Genomic DNA, 24,425 nt, shown 5'->3' with positions numbered 1-24,425 from the left:
GAATAAGCAAAAACTCGAAATGCTAATAAATAAACACAACTGTGACATAGTTGGCATCTGTGACAGGTTGGATCACAGAAAACCCCTTGGGAACTGCCAACTGATGTGCTGAGACTACCTCTGAGTCCATTTTCCCTGGCAGTTTGGGACTTCAGTGCCCTGCCTGGTTTGAGCCAGATACACTTGCCTGCTGCAAACACAGACCCAGGTCTGACCCACGTCCCCAAAAGCGGCAGGCTTAACTGAAAACAGCTTAAGAAGTGTTCCTGTCTCCAACACTCAGATGCCCAGCTCCCAATGGGGTCCAAACCCCAAATAAATCCATTTTACCCTGTATAAAGCTTATACAGGATAAACTCATAAATTGTTCAGCCTCTATAACACTGATAGAGAGATATGCACAGCTATTCGCCCCCCCAGGTATTAATACATACTCTGGGTTAATTAATAAGTAAAAAGTGATTTTATTAAATACAAAAAGTATGATTTAAGTGGTTCCAAGTAATAACAGACAGAACAAAATGAATTACCAAGCAAAATAAAATAAAAAATGCAAGTCTAAACCTAATACAGTAAGAAATTGATTACAGATGAAAATCTCACCCTCAGAGATGTTTTAATAAGCTTCTACCACAGACTAGACACCTTCCTAGTCTGGGCCCAATCCTTTTCCCTGGTACAATCCTTGTTTCAGCTCAGGTGGTAGCTAGGGGATTTCTCATGACTGCAGCCTCCTTTGTTCTGTTCCACTCCCTTATATATCTTTTGCACAAAGCGGGAATCCTTTGTCCCTCTCTGGGTTCCCACCCCTCCTTCTAAATGGAAAAGCACCAGGTTAAAGATGGATTCCAGTTCAGAATTATATATCCTATTTCTAATTTCAGATACAAGAGTGTTACATTTATACAAATAGGATGACCACACTCAGTAGATTATAAGATTTGTAATGATATCTTACAAGAGACTTTTTGCATGAAGCATATTCCAGTAACATTATATTCACACTCATTAGCATATCTTCATACAATTGTACAGAGTGCAACGTCACAGCATCACAGAGACTTGGTGGGATAATACGCATGACTGGAATATTGGTATAGAAGGGTACAGCTTGCTCAGGAAGGACAGGCAGGGGAAAAAGGGAGGAGGTGCTGCCATATATATTAAAAATGTATACGTTTGGACTGAGGTTGAGATGGAAATAGGCAAGAGACTTGTTGAAAGTCCCTGGGTAAGGATACAAAGGGTAAAAAATGAGGGTGATGTCATGGTAGGGGGCTACTACAGATGACCTAATCAGAAAGAAGAAGTGGATGAGGCTTTTTTTAAACAACTAACAAAATCATCCAAAGCACAGGACTTGGTGGTGATGGGGGACTTCAACTACGCAGACACCTGTTGGTGAAAATAACACAGCAAGGCACAAATTATCCAACATATTCTTGGAATGTATTAGAGACAATTTTTTAATTCACAAGGTGGAGAAAGCTACTAGGGGAAAGGCTGTTCTAGATTTGATTTTGACAAATAGGAAGGAACTGGTTGAGAATTTGAAAGTGGAAGGCAGCTTGGGTGAAAGTGATCATGAAATGGTAGAGTTCATGATTCTAATGAATGGTAGGAGGGAGAACAGCAAAATAAAGAGAAAGGATTTCAAGAAGGCAAACTTTAGCAAACTCAGGGAGTTGGTAGGTAAGATCCCATTGGAAGCAAGTCTAAGGGGAAAAACAATTGAAGACCATTAGCAGTTTTTCAAACAAATATTATTTGGGGCACAGGAAAGATAGGAAGTATGGCTTAACTAGGAGATCTTCAATGATCTAAAACACAAAAGAGGGTCCTAAAAAAGTGGAAACTAGGTCAAATGACAAAGGATGAATATAAATAAATAACACAAGTATGTAGGGACAAAAAGGTACAAAACGAGATCAAACTAGCTAGAGACATAAAAGGTAACAAGAAAACATTCTACAAATACATTAGAAGCAAGAGGAAGACCAAGAACAGGATAGGTCCATTACTCAATGAGGGATGAAAAACAATAACAGAAAATGTGGAAATGGCAGAGGTGCTTAGTGACTTCTTTGTTTCGGTTTTCACCCAGAAGGTTGGTGGCGATTGGACGTCTAACATAATGAATGCAGTGAAAATGAGGTACGATCAGAGGCTAAAACTGGAAAAGAACAAGTTAAAAATTACTTAGACGAGTTAGATGTTTTCAAGTCACCTGGGCCTGATGAAATGCATCCTAGAACACTCAAGGAGCTGACTGAGGAGATATCTGAGCCATTAGCGATTATCTTTGAAAAGTCATGGAAGACAGGAGAGATTCCAGAAGATTGGAAAAGAGCAAATATAGTGCCAATCTATAAAAAGGGAAATAAGGACAACCCAGGGAATTACAGACCAGACAGCTTAACTACTACCCAGAAAGATAATGGAGCAAATAATTAAGCAATCAATTTGCAAACATCTAGAAGATAATAAGGTGATAAGTAACAATCAGCATGGATTTGTCAAGAGCAAATCGTGTCAAACCAACCTGATAGCGTTCTTTGACAGAGTAACAAGCCTTGTGGATGGGGGAAAGCAGTAGACGTGGTATATCTTGACTTTAATAAAGCTTTTGATACTGTTTCGCATGACCTTCTCATAAACAAACTAGGGAAATGCAACCTAGATCGTGCTACTATAAGATGGGTGCATAACTGGTTGGAAAACCATTCCCAGAGAGTAGTTATCAGTGGTTCAAAGTCATGCTGGAAGGGCAAAACAAGCGGGGCCCTGCAGGGATCAGTTCTGGGTCCGGTTCTGTTCAGTATCTTCATCAATGATTTAGATAATGGCATAGAGAGTACACTTATAAAGTTTGTGGACAATACCAAGCTGGGAAGGGTTGCAAGTGCTTTGGAGGCTAGGATTGTAATTAAAAATGATCTGGACAAACTGGAGAAATGGTCTGAAGTAAATAGGATGAAATTCAATAAGGACAAATGCAAGTACTCCACTTAGAAAGGAGCAATCAGTTGCATACATACAAAATGGGAAATGACTACCTAGGAAGGAATACTGCAGAAAGGGATCTGGTGATCATAGTGCATCACAAGCTAAATATGAGTCAACAGTGTTACACTGTTGCGCAAAAAAAAAAAAAAAAAGCAAATGTCGTTCTGGGATGTATTAGCAGGAGTGTTTGTAACAAACAAGACACGAGAAGTAATTTTTCCACTCTAATTCGTGCTGATAAGGCCTCAACTGGAGTATTGTGTCCAGTTCTTGGCACCACATTTCAGGAAATATGTGGAGAAATTGGAGAAAGTCTAGAGAAGAGCAACAAAAATGATTAAAGGTCTAGAAAACATGACCTGTGAGGGAAGATTGAAAAAAATGGGTTTGGTTAGTCTGGAAAAGAGAAGACTGAGAGGGGACATGATAACAGTTTTCAAGTACATAAAAGGTTGTTACAAGGAGAAGGGAGAAAAATTGTTCTTAACATCTGATGATAGGACAAGAAGCAACAGGCTTAAATTGCAGCAACGGAGGTTTAGGTTGGACATTAGGAAAACTTCCTGCCAGGGTGGTTAAACACTGGAATAAATTGCCTTGAGAGGTTGTGGAATCTCCATCATTAGAAGTTTTTAAGAACAGGTTAGACACACATCTGTCAGGAATGGTCTAATTATTACATTATCCTGCCTTGAGTGCAGGAGACTGGACTAGATGATCTATTGAGGTGCTTTCCTGTCCTATGATTCTATGATTAAATACAAAATAAAACCTTCTACCCAGTAGACTAAATCAGGGGTTCTCAAACTGGGGGTCACGACCCCTCAGGAGGTCACAAGGTTATTACATGGGGGGTCACAAGCTGTCAGCCTCCACCCCCAAACCCTGCTTTGCCTCCAGCATTTATAATGGTGTTAAATATATTAAAAAGTGTTTTTAATTTATGGGGGGGGGAGGGTCGCAGTCAGAGGCTTGCTATGTGAAAGGGATCACCAGTACAAAAGGTTGAGAACCACTGGACTAAACGCTACATTTTATGTACAAAAGCTTACACATGGAGCAGCATTTTTGATGGGTGCCACCTGGAACTGGGATACCACTGAGCCCACCTGACTCACCAGCCTGGGCTCCCTTTATACTGTACTGCTATGACAGGCCCTCAAGCCCCCTCCAGCATACATACAGGTAGGGACACAGCCAGCTGCAGCTACACACAGATGCTGAGATCAGCTCTGCATGGTAAGGCTCAGATAAGGCATGTCCCAGTTCCTAAGCACGCACCCCCCTTTTGGAGTGTAAACCCAAAATTATACCATCTTGCGCTGCACAGGGAACTGTGCAGCATAAGCTCATGAAATTTGCCCCCACCCTCAATGTGGATGAAAATATGCAACAGCTTTCTGCCCCCAGTTATGATTTCCACACACTGGTTTTAGACAAAACAAAAACAAGGTACAAAAGAGGTACAACAAGGTACAAAAACTACAAAAGATAGATTTTAAGTGATTATAAGAGATAGTAAACAGATCAAAGCAGATTACTTAGCAAATAAACAAAAAAGCAATCTAAGCTTAATATACTAAAGACATTGGATATAAGTAGCAAATTCTCACCCTAATTGTTTTTTTAGGCAGTTAGCAGATATTCTTGAAGGCAGAGTAGCTGGAACCATTTTTATAGGGGGGTGCTGAGAGCCATTGAACCAAACTGTAAACCCTATATATAATGGAAACCACTTCAAGTCAGAGGGTGCTACAGCACCCCCGCAGCTCTAGTTCCAGCACCTATGCTTGAGGGTAAGCTGCACTTGCTTGCAGCTTAAAACTCCAGGTATTCCTTTCACAGGCTAGAAATCCCTCTAGCCTGGGTTCAGCCCTTCTCTCCTAGTCCAGTCTTTGTTCCTCAGGTGTTTCCAGCAATTTTTTTGGGCGGGGAGTCAGTGAAGAACCACGATGATGTCACTCCCCTGCCTTAAATAGCTTTTGCATATGGCAGGAACCCTTTGTTTCCCCACTTGGTTCCCATGCCGGGTCAGTGCAAAAACACTAGTATTCCAAGATGGAGTCCAGTGCCAGGTGACTTGGTCACATACCCCTGTAGGGACACAGCAGCCATGACTCAGAGGCTGTTTGTAGGGTCCTCAGGAAGGCTCCCCGGTGGGAGATTAGCATCTTCTAAGACCTATTGTTTTCCCTAATGGCCCTTCCCAGCCAGCCATCTAGACTGATTGCATTCTGCCTAATGGACTTTCCCCAGGTATAAACATATTTGTAATAGATGCATAGACAATATTCCTAACTTCAAATACCAAAATGATATATGCATACAAATAGGATAATCATATTCAGTGAATCATAACCTTGAAGAATATGCTGCTACAGCATTATATTAGGAAATCACATACATTTATATCTACTCACTATGCAGTACAAACTATGGGCATGCAATCTGCTTCTGGTGGACAACATATAATGAGACAGATCTGGTCAGCAAATTTCAATTGAAAATACAGAAAATTATTATAATTGTTTGTGAGATACTTTGATAATTCAGAATGTGCAGTGTGAAACATTTCATGTTAGTACATTGCAAAATGTTGATATCTGTCATTTTTGCCCCATGGTAAAAAAATTTCTTCATTTCTGGAAAAAACAAACAAACAAACAAACAAAAAAACACAAAACTTGCCCATACAAAACCAATACAAATCTTTTAAAGCATTGTCATTTGTTAGCTTTGACCAATAAAGATCACATTAAGGTGTTGAAATTAAATTAAACAGTAAAAAGTTATAATCATGTTAAACAGTGTTTCTGGCACTGTGAAAAATATGACATTTTCTCATTTTGGGTACCATTGTTTCACCTTGTCTAGAGGCTTACCGCACCACTTGACAGCTCCTCATCTAAATGTACATAAAATGAGCTTTCAAATTATATATGATGTGGGTGTGTGTAGCGTGGGCACATTACATTTCAAAAATAAGGCCCTTTTTGGAGAATTGTCACATGCCTATAAGCACAGCCAAGAGTGAGAGTTATATTCTACTCCAACCTGGACATCAGTAGAATTGTTTGCCAAGTTCTAATCAATTACACCTATACCAACCCACTGAAGGCAATGCACAGATGTAAGTGAGGGCCCAATTTGAACAGAAGAGCTCTATTATTGATGGTGTATGAAAAGAACAGAACACAGCTTGACTTGGGTTGAAATCCTGGCCCCAGTGCAATCAGTGGGAGTTTTGCTGTTGACTTCAATGGAGCCAGAATTTCACCCTCTGAGCCCAGGACTAGTTAGAAAAAAATGTTTTTACAGGTAAACTGACCATAGAATCACAGTATCTTAGAATATCAGGGTTGGAAGGGACCTCAGGAGCTCATCTAGTCCAAACTCCTGCTCAAAGCAGGACCAATCCCCAACTAAATCATCCCAGCCAGAGCTTTGTCAAGCCTGACCTTAAAAACCTCTAAGGATGGAGATTCCACCACCTCCCTAGGTAACCCATTCCAGTGCTTCACCACCCCCTTAGTGAAAAAGTTTTTCCTAATATCCAACCTAAACCTGCCCCACTGCAACTTGAGACCATTACTCCTTTTTCTGTCATCTGGTACCACTGAGAACAGTCTAGATCCATCCTCTTTGGAACCCCTTTCAGGTAGTTGAAAGCAGCTATCAAATCCCCCCTCATTCTTCTCTTCTGCAGACTAAGCAATCCCAGTTCCCTCAGCCTCTCCTCATAAGTCATGTGCTCCAGCCCCCTAATCATTTTTGTTGCCCTCCGCTGGACTCTCTCCAATTTTTCCACATCCTTCTTTATAGTGTGGGGCCCAAAACTGGACACAGTACTCCAGATGAGGCCTCACCAATGCCGAACAGAGGGGAATGATTATGTCCCTCGATCTGCTGGCAATGCTCCTACTTATACAGCCCAAAATGCTGTTAGCCTTCTTAGCAACAAGGGCACACCGTTGACTCATGTCCAGCTTCTCGTCCACTGTAACCCCTATGTCCTTTTCTGCAGAACTGCTGCCTAGCCACTTGGTCCCTAGTCTGTAGCAGTGCATGAGATTCTTCCGTCCTAAGTGCAGGACTCTGCACTTGTCCTTGTTGAACCTCATCAGATTTCTTTTGGCCCAATCCTCTAATTTGTCTAGGTCCCTCTGTATCCTATACCCTCCAGCATATCTACCACTCCTCCCAGTTTAGTGTCATCTGCATATTTGCTATGGAAATCATTGAGACAAGAATGGAGCCCCACAATGCCATTTTTATAGAGTCACTTTAGAGTAGAACTGCAATTTAACATACATAGAATAGATCAGTTATGGTGTTTACATGTGATACTGATATGAGTAAAAGGCAGTCTACAGAAAACTTACTTATATCTTAAAAGACTGTTACTGTTACTTTACATTAAAAAACAGTTAAAATCAAGTACATCCTGTGTGTTTTTACCCTATACTATACAGATTTCACAGGGGAAACCAGGGGTCCTGACCCAAAAGGGAGTTGCAGGGGGGTTGCAAGGTAATTTTACGGAGGTCGCAATATTGGTATTGCCACCCTTACTTCTGTGCTGCCTTCAGAGACTGTTGGAGAGTGGCTGCTGTTAGCCAGGTGCCCAGCTCTGAAGGCAGTGCCCCGCCAGCAGCAGTGCAGAAGTAAGGGTCGCAATACCATACCAGGCCCCTCTTACTTCTGTGCTGCTGCCTTCAGAGCTGGATAGCCAGAGAGTGGTGGCTGCTGATTGAGAGCCCAGCTCTGCAGGTAGCAGCACAGAAGTAAATATAGCAATACCATATCGTGCCATCCTTACTCTTATGCTGCTGCTGGCAGCAGCTCTACCTTCAGAGCTGGGCTCCTGGCCAGCAGCTGCCGCTCTCTGACTGCCCAGCTCTGAAGGCAGAGATGCTGCCAGCAGCAGCGCAGAAGTAAGGGTAGCAATACTGCAACCCTTCCTATAATAACCTTGTGATCACCCCATAATTTTTTGGGTCAGGATCCTTATAATTACAACATTGTGAAATTTCACATTTAAAAAGCTGAAATCATGACTTTTACAATTTTTAAAATCCTGTGAAATTGACCAAAATGGACCGTGAATTTGCTGGGGCCCTACCTAGAAGAAATCAACCCCATTTATCTTTGTATAAATCATAAACTGAAGTTTATGGAATTCCTCTCATAGGTTATCTTGTTCAGAGTTATAGACTTGACAGGACAAATTCTGCTCTGCAGTGAACAAGAATTCTAACTGTAGTGTGCATAATCTAACTAAATATAAAGGAATGTATTGGCTGCTATCTTTGGGGTGCATTCTCTGCACATTTTATTGCTCCTACCTGTAGGAAGAGACAAATAAAGCAGGTTTATTGTGGATGTTATGCTGTGTTTGTATCTTTTCCTTTGCCTAAACAGTAGAAACAGCATCTGATTACTGTTGATTATTGGATGGCAAGAAAAGACCACTGCAGGTCTTCGGTCCTTCAAGAAATGTCTACACTGGAACTGGAAGGTGAAAATTCCAACTCAAGGAGATGTATGGTCCGATGGGATTGTCCTGGAGGTGGCTAGCCCTTCCCAATGCATGTGCCACCATGACCACACTTCTATTTTTAGCGTGCTAGCTCATGTATGTCTCTTTGTGCTGGAATTTACACCAGCTCTCGTGCAGACATACCCTTACTGAAAGCACCCTTTTCACTAGGAATAGCTAGTTGAGAAGATTTCTCCTGCCATGGTTGCCAACACTGCAAGCATATGAAATGGATTTCCCACACAAGAGGGTACAAAGTGCACTTGTGAAATGTTCCCATCTGGTTGCTAAGTGCCATATTTAAACTGAGGCAGGAGGGATACTAATCTGTCCTACAATCTCAAATCTTCTCCCCTTCTCTTCATTTTCTGCTTGAGGAGCACACTTTCTTTGGAAAGAAAATTTACACTTGCGCAGCAGTCCAGTGAATTCTGATGTTAGGAGCACTATCTGCCACAGAACTTAAACCAGTAAGCCACAGCACAATTTGAACTAGTCTGTGTGGTCAGGAGCAAATTATAAGTTTTTAAAAAAAAACATGCACACGTAGAGATATTAAATATTACTGTGTAATGTAATGGTTAAAGATGCAATCTAGTGTCAATGATTGAAGCCAGTTGCTCCGATTTTAGATCATCTATCTTTAAAATGTTAGAAATTATATTATTTAAAATAGGCTTTTAAATTCAGTTTCATGTAAATGGAGGAATTTCATACCTGTTTCTGTACCATTTCAGTCTGTATTGCAAGCATAACAGTACTACATTCATAGAGCTGTCTTTGCAACTCAAAGAGATTCAGACTTACTTTACCTTGTTTTTAACTGACTAAATGAGGATTTTCTTGGACCTTTTTTAAATTCTATGCAAGTAGGAGACTAATAACACTGGGAGTTTATAACCAGGCATAGCGCAGGCAGGTTCTCTACAAGCTTTCCTAATGCAGCTCAATCCTGACCTGAATAGCCTATCTATATTAACCATTATAATCATCAGCTCTTCTGTCAATCATGGTAAATTGGCTAGTGGACAATATTTCATAGAGACATAATAGATTAAGCCACCTAGCTGATTTTACTTTTATAAACAAACCAAGATTTGAACTACTGTCACCAGCTATGAAGTCTACTGCACGTGTACTGTGGCTCCCTTTTATTTTTCAGTGAATGTTTAAAACACAGCAAACCTAAATCTTGCAAAACGTTTTGGACCAAAATTTCAAATCAGCAAGTCCTTATATTGTGCCTGGAGTGTTTCTGTGTACATCCATGACAATCAGTAAATCTAAACTCATCTATCATGGTATTAATAAGGTGTCTTTATTTTAGTATCTAAATACCAATTCCTGTTCTTAAAACTGGATTTGTACATGCAAATTGGCCTTTAGGCAGTTATCTGATTTTCACTTGCAAATGCAAGATTTGCAGGCACAACAGGTCTGTATGCAGTTTCTGTAGCCACACCTCAGGCACCCTGCCTCCGAAAATCTGGCCTAATGAGTCTCTTGCACTCACATATTTCCCCTCCCGTCTGCTCATCTCTAGTGCATATAGCTAGACTTATCCTATATCTACATAGATATATCTTGCATTTGCAGTGAAAATCAGATAAGTACCTAAGTGCCAGTTTACATGTACAAATCCAGTTTTTGATTAGTATTTGTGTTTAGATACCACTGTAAAAGACACCTTATAAATACCATAGATATTGGTATCAATCTGGGCCTTTTAGGGTATGTCTACTGTGCAGCTAGGAGGTGCGATTCCCAGTGCAGATAGCTCAGCTTGAGCTCGAGGGTTAAAATTAGCAGTGCGATATTGTGGCTCTGGCAGTAGCTCAGCCAGACACTTGAGCTCAGACCCAGGGGATCAGGTGGGCTTGGACTTGAGTGTGTCCTAAACTGCCACCAGTGCCGCAATGTCCACACAGCTATTTTTAGCACACAAGCTAGAGCTAAGCTAGCACAAATCTGTCTACTTGTGCTGGGAATCACATCTTCTAGTTGCAATACAGACATATCCTTAATTGACATATAAAAAATCCTCAGTATTGAACACTGCCATTTATAGACATCATGGATGTATATCAGGTTGAAAACAGCATTGGGATGTCTGTATAATAGATTTGCTTACTAAAGAAAGTCTAGTGTTTATTCCTGTCTGGTTTTGATTCTAGGAAAACATTGTGGGTTGGCATGTTTAGTAAAGGAGATCCTGAAACTCATTATAGGTTGCCAGTGAATCTGAAGATTAAGGGGGCAGACTGATTCATTGGGTACTTAAGGAAAAATTATGATATTTGGGTTCAGGCTGACAACTGAACTAATTTTAAAAAAGGACAAATCAGTTAGAGCTAAATTAAAGAAAAATGTCCTCGCTTGTCACATCCTGCCTACATACAGTTTAAAATGAGCTGTGGATTGTGCACCGTGTCAAGGAAAGGATTTCTATTTCTAGGCAAATTCCAGCCATGTGCGTGGGTTGTTGAGAATTAGATAATTTGTAGACTTTTTTACAGTTCCATCTCTTTTGATCTGGCCCCCAGTTCATAGCAGGCGTAAATGGGCCATGTGCTCAGAGTAATGCATACAGGATTGAGTAATCCTTAGCCGCAGCCTGCAGTAAGTGGGTCGTAGATGCTCCCTGAACTCTACAGCAGGCATATAGAACAAGAGATATATCCCACTACTCTTCATGTGTGGAATTTGGAGGCTAGTGAATCCCTAGTTGCATGAATCTGCTAGCTATGCTCCCGCCACTTCCTCTGGGGTGCTCACAATGCTCCACCATTCACTGCTACACAGACTGTTATGGCAGAAGTCACCCAGTAGAGTGGGCAGAAAGGGGTTCAAGACTCCCACTTACAGGCTTTCAGTGGACTGAAATCTGAACCCTGGAGCAGAAATTCAGTTCTCTCTTGCATTTCAGATTTTATGCAAATACAAAATGGCCCAGAGAATATGGAATATAACAACTGAAATATAAGAGCAGACTAACTGTCCATTTAGTTACCATCCTGTCCCTAATAGTAGTAAGTACAATATGTTTTAGAGGAGGATGTGAGAGATCAAGGCACAGGCATTAATAATCTGTCCTTAAGGGAAGTTGCTTCCTAGCTCCAGGCAAGTAGGGTCACCCATCTTATACCCTAAAGCGTGAAGGTTAATCTCCTTTTTTATTATTCTGTTTAATGTAACTGTGGATATTAGTCATAATTGCTTAGGATTCTACACTATTAACTTCAATGGGATCTGAGGATACTTAAGGGCCACAGAACTTATCTTCTAAAAATAAATCAGTAGTTTACAGCAAAGGTTCACAGCCCCTGAAATAAAGATGGACACATATCAGGTGAGAAAAGGGAGGTAAATCCTTGGAAAATATGCAATAGTGAAAAATGGAACTCTTCATGGTAGGGACACTGTAAAAACAGATTGAACACTTATATGGATATAACATCCAGAGTTACTATAGTTCAGGTTTAAAATGATTTTGAAGGAATACAACACAAGTCAACCTCACAGCAATGAACATTAGGAATACATTTTCCCTATTGGCAGATTATGCCAAAGTTACCTCCTGCAGGGCTTCTTGCACCTTCTTCTGTCGTTGGCTCTGCCCCATCCATGCTCTCAGCCAGCAAAGCAGAGCCAGCTAGGAATATGAGGTGGTGGTAAATTGTACCCTCTGAAGAGCTGCTGGAAATTACTCCCTAGCTGAAGCAAGAGGGGAGCATATGGGGAGCTGTGACTGAGTTACAATGGCTCCCAGGATTCCTGGGTTAGCACAGCCTCATTCCACCTTCTATGCAAGGCTTACTGCAAAAGGCACAATCTAGCTCTAAACAGTCCCCAGCACAGTGGTATTACTATTGTAAACTGCAGTTGTTTTGCAAAACTAGTGGACAAAATTGCTCCCCCCTTCTAAAATAAGAGTAGGAGCAGAATGGATCTCATAATTCCCCCTAGAAGGCAGTCCTTGCTGAAGCAATTGACTCTAGAGGACACTGAAAGTGCTTTTAGCATTTTGAGGTAGACCATAACCCTTTCACATTGTTTTCTTGAGACAGCATTAGACAGTAAAAGATAGTATTGTGGTTAAAATATAGGAGTATAGGTCAGAACCTCTTGTCTTTGTTACAGTACAGACTTCTGATGTAACCTTAGGCAAATCACTCAGCTCTTCATGGTTTGGTTGTCACATCTGTACAATGAATACGAACAACTCTCTCCTACAACTGTTGTGAGAATTTATTAGCAATGGTTAAGATCCTTGGATGGAAGTGATAGGGTCAGTCTCCACACTACTTTGTGTTGAATTCAACTGCTGGGTACACAGGGTATGTTTACATTGCAATATAAACCCTTGAGTTAGGAGAACTCAAGTTAGAAGACCATGGTTTATTAAGCTAGGGCTTGAGTGTCTACACTCATTTGTAACCCCAGGTTAGGAATTGTTGAACCTGGGGTCCCAACCTGGAGCTTAGTGGATGATACCAACCTGGGAGGGGTTGCAAGTACTTTGAAAGATAGGATTAAAATTCAAAATGATCTTGACAAACTGGATAAATGGTCTGAAGTAAATTGGATGATATTCAATAAGGACAAATGCAAAATACTCCACTTAGGAAGGAACAATCAGTTACACACATACAAAATGGGAAATAACTGCCTAGGAAGGAGTACTGCAGAAAGGGATCACAAGCTAAATATGAGTCAGTGTAACACTGTTGCGCCAAAAAAAAAAAAAAGAAAGAAAGAAAAAGAAACATTGTTCTGGGATGTATTAGCAGGAATGTTGTAAGCAAGACATGAGAAGTAATTTTTCCACTCTAATCCGTGCTGATATGGCCTCAACTGAAGTATTGTGTCCAGTTCTGGGTGCCACATTTCAGGAAATATGTGGAGAAATTGGAGAAAGGTCAGCAGAGAGCAACAAAAATCATTAAAGATCTAAAAAACATGACCTATGAGGAAAGATTAAACAAAAATGGGTTTGTTCAGGCTGGAGAAGAGAAGACTGAGGAGAGATGTAATAGTTTTCAAGTACATAAAAGGTTGTTACAAGGAAGAGGGTGAAAAATTGTTCTCCTTAACCTCTGAGGATAGGACAAGAAGCAATGGGCTTAAATTGCAGCCAGGGTGGTCTAGGTTGGACATTAGGAAAAACTTCCTGTCACGGTGGTTAAACACTGGAACAAATGGCCTAGGGAGGTTGTGGAAACTTCATCATTAGAGGTTTTTAAGAACAGGTTAGACACACATCTGTCAGGAATGATCTAATTATTATATTATCCTGCCTTGAGTGCAGGGGACTGGACTATATGATCTATTGAGGTCCCTTCCAGTCCTATGATTCTATGACTGGGCCCTCTAAGAATAAATTATATGACCAGCAGATTAATTTTTGCAGCCATTGAAACAAAGACATGCAACCTATTGCTTTTATACCATTCACTTCCAGAATCAAAACAGAATTTGGGCAACCAGATCAGTCGTTTTATGCTTACTAGTCAACAGGCAATGGAAGAGTTTTTCAAAGGCACTAATGGCAGTTATCACTATTTGTGTCTCTGAAAATGTCCCCCAATTAGTCTACTGAAGTACCGACACCAAATCAGCTGGTTGTTCATAACTCTCATGAAGTGCACAAATATGAGAAAATATTTAAGTGAGAGATCCAGAACATAACTAAAAATAGAAAGACTCTAATCCCACGAATGTGGGATTAATTTACATTATACAAGGAAAAAGATTTATTTTCAGTCACCAATTCTGATGGCCATGATTACAAGCAATAAACGATAGGATTATATGGTGGGGCACTGGCAAATTAAGATCTGTACTGAGGTTGAGAGGTACTTAAATTATTTTAGGGCATATTCTCAACTCCATGCACACACATCATTCCTAAATCCAGAATTATGCATGCACATGAAAGGGGAAAATGGTCTCCTAAAGGGTATACAGGAGATAAAATAAATTGTATCATTAAAAAAAGCCTACTGCCATTTGTGATTCAGCATGTTGCTTTATTCTCTAAGGTCACCATAAACTCTCATGTGACCAAACAGAACACTAACTGATTTATTCCATACTCTTTTTACTAATTCACTGACAAGCTCTCTCTACCAGTATGCTAGCCATTCACTATATCACATGGTTACTAACATTAGCACAGATTAGCCCTTTGATTGATTCTTCTGTAGCTATGGCAGTCAACTCTCCTCAGATCCAGCACTGAAGCAAGGCATTGCTCTGCTTCCAAGCCACGAGTTCAGTGTTAACAACTTATATGTTGGCTATACTGCAGGGTTTTTCCTGTCTTCTCCCACTCAGCACTAAGTTACTGTATCAGTTTCCTGCTGCATTTCAACTTTCTAGAGAGACTCCTCTTAATGAAAGACAGATAGGGCTGCTTCTATTGCCCTGACTCAGCATGGTAGGAAGACGGTTGTGGACCAATTGCAGGATGAGCCAATTGTAATGCTTTCTATAAAAAAAACAGAACAAATCAGAGAAAATGTGTTGCTGGCCTGTTAGTAGCGCATTAGGGAGCACTGTGGTGGCAACAGTAACTATTTTTTTAAGCAGACCCTTTTGGCAGATTCAAAAACAGCAATGATGAGCTAGTTGACTGAAGGGATGGTGATCGCAATACTGAACCTTTAAGATTTCCTGACTTCTAGTCCTGGGAAGAAGAATCCAGTGTATTCATACATGACAGCATAATGCCCAAGATGCCTTTTTACTTTCATGCCGACTTTGCTTACTGCATTCGTAACAACACAGAATACAGAGTCCAGAGAAAGTCCTGAAAGAAACTGCTTCAAATTGAAATTTCTCATTCAGAAATAGTGAACTGCAAGACTGATAAATACTTGTATCACTGAACATATAATCAAGGTAAGAAGCACAGCTTTAGTCTGTCATTCAATGGAATTGTTTTAAATGTTTAATATTGGATTCCCAAAGTTTCCTCCATGGTAACAGATCCTGTGACAGAAAAAGCTAAGGCTCATGCTCTCAGAAATTCATTATGTAGCACTGTGCAATAAAACACACAGGATCTTGTTATGCAACCAAGCATCTGGGGAGATTAATCCTGATTTAAAAAAAAAAAAAAGAAAGAAAAACCTCTAAATGCAAAATATCTATGCAACAGGAAAAGGATGATAGCAAAGGAAACTACAGGATTTGTGCAACAAACAAAAATGGACATTAGGAAGCACCATTTTATGAAAGAAAACAAATATCAGAAATATTGAGCATTTAGGTTATCATCTTTAGAGATGCTGAGCACCTAACAATTCCCACTGAAATATGGAGGAACTCCATCGAGAGTTGGAAGTGTCAACATCCAGCATATCTCAGAAGCAGGTTTCTGCCCATGTGGGGACTCAAGAGCAAGGACTTGGGGACAAGATGAAGGCATCGAGAAGGATTTAAGTGGTGGTGTCGTCAAACCAATGGCATACACAAGAAATGTTGCTTTGTGTAATGTGTAATTTGTAAAATACTAAATAATGTTGCTTAGCTGAATACGAGAGTATTGATTGTAAGCTCTTTTGCGCAGGAATCAGGTCTTCTTTTATGTTAGGAAAGCATTTAGCAGATAGCATATGCTGCCAGGAATAAATAGTAAATAATATTAATGGGGGATTATCCCAAGTAAAATTTGGCTTTAAGTAAATAATAAGTGTGGTTATTACAAAAAAAAAATGACTACAAGAGTAACCTTAGAACAGTTCATATCTATGTGTTTGCCAAATCACATCTGCCTAATTTACTGACAAGAACAAGCTTTTCCTATGATCAGCAAGCTAATACAGGTCACGCTCATATGTTACTTCCAATTAAGAATAGTTCACAGAATGTATAACAAAATTGCTTATTTAACAAAAACATTTCTATAAAATTATCAGTTTAAAAAAAGCAGTTCTCAGTCTGACATGTTAAGTCTATTTTTAATATTTTTTTTTCCAGGATCTAATATATAAATACAATGGTAGTAACGTACTCTTCTTACGTAAGCTTGGATGGAATATGTTGAAATCTACTTTCTGTATTTTATATAAATAATCCTCTAAAGCAACCTAGAAAAGAAAAAAAGGTTTAGTATGTATACCGTACACAAATAGCTATCAGATACAAACAGCAGTATATGAAATATTATTTTATAAACATCTAAACCATTCTTGACAGTCTATGAATACATGGAAACCCTTTTGAGAAATTGTGTCCTTAAAAAATAGTTTTATTTTCTATTGGTCAGTTAGACATCTGAATCTATATTTAGGCACCTAATTAGGTGGCATAATTTTCAGATGTATTAAGCACCCAGGACTCCCATTGAAATAAAAAAAAAACTATTACTAATTAACAATTAACTTGGTGCATTACCATTCATAAACTTGAACTAGTCACAAATTACTTCACCACTTAAAGAGTGCACTGTTATCACACTTACTGTATAGAGAAACGCAGGAAATGCTTTAACAGGAACATTTTTACTGAAAGACCTAGCCTGAAAGGAGAAGGAAAAAAAATATTGAGTAGGGAAGTTACCATGTCAAAGTGAATTTCAAATACTGAGTTTTATGGCTGAAACTGGCAAAACTTATGAGCTTAAATCTTTCACATTTGAATATACTGCAATGAAGAGTACAACTTTCTTTATATAAAAAACCAAGCACCATCCTTCAGCATATATAGAAGTAATTACAAAACCAAGTGTCTAATATTGTGAGATGCCTGTTACCATTCCTGTGCCTTTTCGCAGGCTTAAACTGTAGGTAAACTGGTATATTTTTATTCCACATATCTGCTCCCCATGTGTTCTGCTTGTTTGAATACTTTTATTCCTGTTAGCAATGTACGAGAGGGAGGTGGGGGGCTGACTTCTGGTCTCCACATCATAAGAATTAATAACTTGGGGCAGGTCTACACCAAAAACTTAAGTTGACCTGGCTATGTCACTCAGCAGTACAAAAAATTCACATCCCTGAGAGAGACAGAGCCAATCTACACCTTGGTGTAGGCACCACTAGGTAGTTGGAAGAATTCTTCCATCGACCTAACTACCAGCTGTAACTACAGCAATGAAAAAAAACATTTCCCTCACTGTATCAAGTATCTATACTATGGCACCACCACAGAACAGCTGTAGCACAGTAGCTGTAGTATCTGTAGTGTAGACATAGCCTTAGGCCTGGTCCACACTAACCCCCCACTTCGAACTAAGGTACGCAAATTCAGCTCCGTTAATAACGTAGCTGAATTCGAAGTACCTTAGTTCGAACTTACCGCGGGTCCAGACGCGGCAGGCAAGCTCCCCCGTCGATGCCGCGTACTCCTCTCACCGAGCTGGAGTACCGGCGTCGACGGCGAGCACTTCCGGGATCGATCCCAGAAGATCGATTGCTTACCGCCGGACCCGGAGGTAAGTGTAGACCTACCCTTAGGTTCCAATGCTGCAATCAGATCCACTAGCTCAGACCACTGGGTCTGGGCAAAGCCCCACTGATTTCTATGAGGCTCCACATGGCTGCGGGGGTCTGAGACAACAGATCTGACTGCAGGACTGGAGCATAAACTGCAGTTGCATTATTTTTAAATCAAGGTATTGAACCTAAAAGAAAAACCACAAAGAAAAAATTGTCCTTTAATATTTCTTTATTTATAAATACAGGATCAATGTTTTTTTCCAAAAACATTTGTTCTGCTTTTTTAACTTTAAAAATACTAAGAATATCAATGATTGAATTCCCTGTTTTTTCTAAACAGCCCCCTGGAGAACTGGACAAACAGAATGGAATAGTAATAGGCTGAATCTTGAACTACAGCTTTAACAGCCCTCAACTGAAAGGAATATCCCTTAAATATTCCAAAGAGCAGGATTTTTTATTTTAACCTTTGAGGTTAAACAGGAGAAATAAAGGACAATTTCTCCCCCCCTCCACCCTCCAGTTTTGGGGGGCTAAGTTCACCCTTAACTAAACCTACAATACACTTTTGTTGGTTCTATTTACTGGTCATGATGCATGAGCCAGAAAAGGATCCAGCTTGACTTTCCATGTCTTGCAAGGCTGACAGTTAGAAAAACATCTTTTTGCTTGGTAAACTGAGCACATTTGATGTTGAGCAACTGAGAAGCATACAAAGAAACAAGAGAAGCCATCTTTCCAGAGTTACATTTCAGAATAGAACTATATTTTTAAAAAGAAAAAAAAAAGGTGTCAGCAGGACTTAAGATTGTTAAAAGGGACTGCCTTTGCAACAGAACTTTCACTTGTATTCAATACAATTTTGATTGTTTTCATTGTATTTTAATCACAAAGCTTTTAAAGAAATTTACTCTCTTCAATAGCTTATTTTGCCCTCTACTGGTTATAAATTTAACACTCCCTCAGTATCTGCAGTAACTGTCATTGCAGGAGCATATCACATCACTTAGGGCATGTCTACACTACAAAACTTGCCGGCACAGGTCACATTGGCATAAAGCCGCCACAGTTATTATATTGCTTGTGAATGTGCATACCTGACTCCTTGTGTTGGCAGTGTGTATACTCACAAGGAGTGTTTGTGCCGATGCACAATGCAGTGCACTATGGGTAAGTATGCCAGTGTACAACTCGCCCCCATCCAGTGCCAACACTTCCCAAAAGACGGTACAATGCACAGTGGGGCACAAACAAGTCATGCAGGGTGACTGGGACTGCAGGGTGCAGTTCCCATTATGCTACTTTCTCCACCTCTATCCCAGAACTGTTGTGCCTATTATGAAAATCTCACAAACCCACATGGGACTTGTCACCATCTGCTATCTCTGACAGAACTACGGAGCCTGCGGTATTGTCATAAGCACTGCATGCACAGGATGCATGATCCTCCAATATCTGCAGAGCCACAAGAGGAGCCAGGAGAAACATCACAATTTCCTGGTGGGCATATTGCTGTAGGACATAAAACCATTCAAGATGGCTGGTGGTGTTCATAGAGCAGCTGCAAGCAGTGGAACACTGCTTCTGGGCCCGAGAAAGGTGCACTGGCTGGTGGGATTCCATCCTAATGCAGCTTGGGATGATGAGCTGAACTTTCGGACACGTAAGGCCACATTCAGGGATCAGTGTGCCAAGCTTGCCCCAGCCCTCCAGTGTAGGGACACCAGAATGAGAACTGCGCTGACAGTGGAAAAGCAAGGGGCTATCATGTTATGGAAACTTGCAACGCTGGATTGATACTAGTCAGTGGGAAATCATGTTGGAGTTGAAAAATCCACTGTGGGAGTGGTTGTCATACAAGTGTGCAGGGCCATTAATCATCTGCTATGCAGAACTGAGACTCTCAGCAATATGCAGAACATAGTGGATGGATTTGCAGCAGTGGAGTTCCTGACCTGCAGTGGAGCAATAGACAGCACACATATTCCTATTTTGGCACCAGACCACCTTGCCACAGAGTACAACAGAAAGGCCTATTTTTTGTGATTATGCAAGCGCTGGTGCATCACTAGGGACACCTTACTGACATCAATGTTGTCCTGTCAGGCAAGTGCATGACACTCGCATCTTTAAGAACACAGGACTTTTCAGAAAGTTACAAGCCCAGACTTTCTTTCCTGACCAGCAAATTACCATTGGCGATGTTGAAATGCTAATAGTGATCCTTCGGGAGCCAGCATACCCCTTGTTCATTAAGCCATATGCTGGCCACCTAAACAGCAACAAGGAAAGACTCAACTACCAGCTCAGCAGGTGAAAAACGACAGTTTAATGTGCTTTTGGTAGATTGGAGGGGCACTGGCATTATTTACTCTCAAGGCACAGAGCAAAACCGCTCAGGGATGCTTTGAAAGAGGACTTTATTGGCAATACACCACAACACATTACTGTGGATTTTGCTCTAGCTGGCCCTGCAGTCTGAAGACCTGTTAGGAATTGTGTGGTGCTTGGTACACATCTATTAATATAACATTGTCAATGCACCTATTAATTTTGTGGTGCTTGCTGTACCTATATGATTATTACACTGTATTTGTCACTAATCCTATGAGTTGTGGCATAGTGTACCATAACTAACAGGGTACTTTCGCTACCACCAGACGTTCTGTAGTATATGTTGTGGCCCCCCTTACCTAACTCTACAGGGGAATGAAAAGCAGATAACGCTACCTTTCTTTGTTGTACCGCTATTTCTTCTAGTACAAGTAAATTAATGAAAAGTCAATAGCTGTGTCCTGCTAAATTGGGAGGTGCCATCACTGTAATAGAAAAAACGTATACACTTACCCAAGGTTCCTTCCCATCAGACTCACCCATGCTCGACTGCCAGGATAAACTGGACTGCGATGGAGTCTCAAACATGTCCTGGCTCATGGCAGAGCTGGACCTCCCAGTTGCATGTTCCGCCAAGTATGGCATGCAGCTCCTTGTAAGAGTGGCAGCTAAGCACAGGATTGACTATTGGCCTCCCTGGTCTTATGATATGCCTGACACAGTTCCTTTGCTTTCACACAGTCCTGCTGTCAATTCCTATCATATCTCTTTTCCTGCTTCCCCTCAGCAATCTGCTCATAGATGTCCATGTTTCTACGGCTAGTCCATAGCCATAAAAAGAACAGGAGTACTTGTGGCACCTTAGAGACTAACAAATTTATTAGAGCATAAGCTTTCGTGGACTACAGCCCACTTCTTCGGATGCGAAGTGGGCTGTAGTCCACGAAAGCTTATGCTCTAATAAATTTGTTAGTCTCTAAGGTGCCACAAGTACTCCTGTTCTTTTTGTGGATACAGATTAACACGGCTGCTACTCTGAAACCTGTCCATAGCCATAGTTGCACAGCCTCTTCTCCCCACAGGCCCAGGAGACCCAATAGCTCCTGTCCATTCCAGGCTGGAGTGCGTCTGGAATGCGTAGCCTGCATGGTCAGCTGGGCAGCTGCACACAATAATGGAGAGCTGCTAGGTGTGCTCGCCAATATGGACAATCACGAAAAGGCATTTAAAAAATTCGCAGGGTTTTAAGTGGAGGAACTTCCAGTCTCTGACACCCAGGCAGTGGACTTCTCCACTGTGACCAGAGCAGTCAGTGTTGGGCATTGTAGAACAGCTGCTGAAGGACTGTTAGGGTCAACATAGGTAACACAGCGTCTACATTCGCACTGCATCGACCGCAGTACTTTCTCAGAGTTTACATTGGAGGGAGACAAATTTAAGTGGACACTTGACAATTTTGACCTTAATCTTTATGTGCCTCTGTTGCCCAGCTGTAATAATAATAATCATCAATCATCATCATCATCTCACAAAGATGTTGTGATGTATTCAGATACTATAGTGAGAGCACCATAAAAATTCCCATGAGGGAATTAATAATTTTGTAATTAGTGCAGCGTTTGGATGGTGCTAAATAAGGCCTGGTGTCACACGCCAACTGTGAAGGATAAAAAGAAATATTGAAGACCCATTCATTAAATGAGGCAGGGATGCTGGGGGTTGTCATTATGTATAATTATGTAATTAAAGAATATCACAATGCATAAGCACAAGGGGGCTGAACTAATGTTGCACAGGCAACCTTAATTCTGGCATTTAACTTTTGAGAGCTTGTCTTTGCACCTTAATGTTCTTTTAATGTAGTTTTTTAATGCAATTAACTAATTAAATGTATACACACACACACACAAATTGTTGTAACATCTGGTTAAAAGCACTTCTTGTACTATGTATATTTTCTGGAGAAATGGGGAAATGTACAAGTGCTTATGTAGTATGTACCAAAGTGCTTTTTATAAGCATAGCCCGTATGTTTTATTTTCAATATTTATAGCAACAGAGAGGTAAAGAGTAGGTCTCAGTGTGGCTTCTTAAGTTCAGATCCACTAATTGATCCATGTGAATAACAACCTGTGATAAAGCCGTTGCACAAATAGTGAAGTTTGAAACAGTGATCCCAATTAGACTGGCTGTGGGGCAAAAACAAAACCAGAGAAACATTGCTGGTGTAGCTCACTATGCATATAGTAGGTAGTTTCCAGGGAAAAAAAAGTTTGGCACTTAAAGGCAAAATCTGAATGCCTAATAATTATTGCACCTGTGTCCAAAATACACAAAGTAACTCATGCACACAGTCTATGGCTGTGATCCTGGAATCTGATCTGTGCAGGCACACCCTTGCATAACCTACATCTCATAATGACATACAATAGAACCTCAGAGTTATGAACACCAGAGTTACAAACTGACCAGTCAACCACACACCTCATTTGGAACTGGAAGTACACAATCAGGCAGTAGCAGAGACCAAAAAAATAAAAATGCAAATACAGTAACAGTGGGTTACACATAAACCACTAAAAAACCAGAATGTTTAAAACAAAGATTTGACAAGATAAGGAAACTCTTTCTGTGCTTGTTTCATTTAAATTAAGCTGGTTAAAAGCAGCATTTTTATTTTGCACACTAAAGTTTCAAAGCGGTATTAAGTTAATATTCAGTTGTAAATTTTTGAAAGAACAGCCAAAATGTTTTGTTCAGAGTTATGAACAACCTCCATTCCTGAGGTCTTCATAACTCTGAGGTTCTACTGTATGTGCAAAAGCTTTCAGTCAGTAGTTATACACACATACAGCTATCTCTATATAGATAAATTCATGCAAGTGTGTTACCATAAAGAGAACCTCCATTCAAAAATTATTTTATTGTTTTAGAATAAGTTTTTTGGTGGGTTTATTCTCCAACTCAAAGGACCAATCAGTTTAACACTACAAGGCTGTACTCCTCAATGTAATTGCAATCAGCACTTTTATGATCACTTTCAGCATAGGCACCCAGGACTGAATAGGCTGGGAGATTGATCTTCTACATGAAGGTAAAAGTGTTTTTAAAATATTTGATGCAATAAATAAGGTCCCCAACAAGACACCACCACATTTTGACAACACTTCTTAACATGAAAATTGATTATATGCTATCAACAAGAAAAGAGGAAGCTCACATGTTCTAGATGAACGTGCGCCTGGCTGGCAATGTTGTAAATTACATCTCTCACATTTTTCTCTTGATTGGCTCTTATGAAATCTTCTTGCGAAACTCCATGCTGAGAGTGAAGAGCAAAAACAAAACACCCATTTCTGCTTAACAAGAGAGTAGGAAAGCCAGAAGCCTGCCTGGCAGCCAGACTACAATCAAAAATCTGAAAAACGCTTATGCATATTTTTAAAGTAGTCAGTAGGAAGCAAAGCTCAGTGAAGGAAAAGACAGGAAAGAGTAACTAACTCAGTCTTTGCATAAACTGACTCTCTGAATACTTTGTAGTAACTAGGGATAACTGAGCTAGAATTTAAATTCTGGTAATCTGAAATCAACTTCTTGCGTGTCAAGTTAAAAAAAACAAAACAAAAACAATCAACTGAGGCTAAGCGCAGGGTAAAGGAAAAAGTTACGGCTTCACCGGAAAAACAGCTGGTCCATGAAGAAAGGTATTGTCATAGTGCAGGTCTATACTCAGGGCCGGTGCTACAATTTGGGGGGCGGCGACCGCGGCGGTATTTCGGCGGCAGGACCTTCCGCCGCCTCTATGGGGGGCGGCATTTCGGGGCGGGACCTTCCGCCGCCTAGGGTGGCAGAAAAGCTGGCGGCGCTCCTGTCTATACTACAAATGGTACCATGTTTGAACACTTATGGAGAATTGAATTAGGTGACACAATGGTGACAATGACACTGTGGTTAATGCAGACTAAGACAAGTTTTGTTCAGCATCATGTCAACTAACTTACTTATTCACAAGGCTGATTGAATATGGTAAAATTTTATAGTAAAGACAAAGCCACACAGAGGATATGGATTCAAGAGCAATCTGGTGACTCTGACTAGCTGCC

The 24,425-nt window shown here is 40.5% G+C and overlaps 1 protein-coding gene across 7 annotated transcripts in view; it reads right to left on the bottom strand.

The window, feature by feature from the left end:
• Positions 1 to 24,425, bottom strand: part of NDUFAF6 (NADH:ubiquinone oxidoreductase complex assembly factor 6) — a 51,074-nt gene that overhangs the window by 3,982 nt on the left and 22,667 nt on the right. For 3 of the 7 annotated variants that reach the window (XM_024105269.3, XM_024105268.2, XM_065585941.1), the window contains exons 7-9: positions 23,543 to 23,644; positions 17,013 to 17,069; positions 15,478 to 16,638 (exon numbers count right to left, since the gene is read on the bottom strand). In XM_024105269.3, coding sequence (XP_023961037.2) covers positions 16,510 to 16,638; positions 17,013 to 17,069; positions 23,543 to 23,644 — 288 coding nt within the window. In that variant the 3' untranslated portion in view covers positions 15,478 to 16,509. Of the gene's footprint in view, positions 1 to 603; positions 816 to 15,477; positions 16,639 to 17,012; positions 17,070 to 23,542; positions 23,645 to 24,425 lie in introns of those variants that run through there. The other 4 variants (XR_010598933.1, XR_010598934.1, XR_010598935.1 and 1 more) reach the window with 2 other exon arrangements.

This window comes from Chrysemys picta, chromosome 2 (assembly GCF_011386835.1).
Source record: "Chrysemys picta bellii isolate R12L10 chromosome 2, ASM1138683v2, whole genome shotgun sequence".
NCBI lineage: Eukaryota > Metazoa > Chordata > Testudines > Emydidae > Chrysemys > Chrysemys picta.
This window is presented reverse-complemented; position numbering and strand designations above follow the sequence as displayed.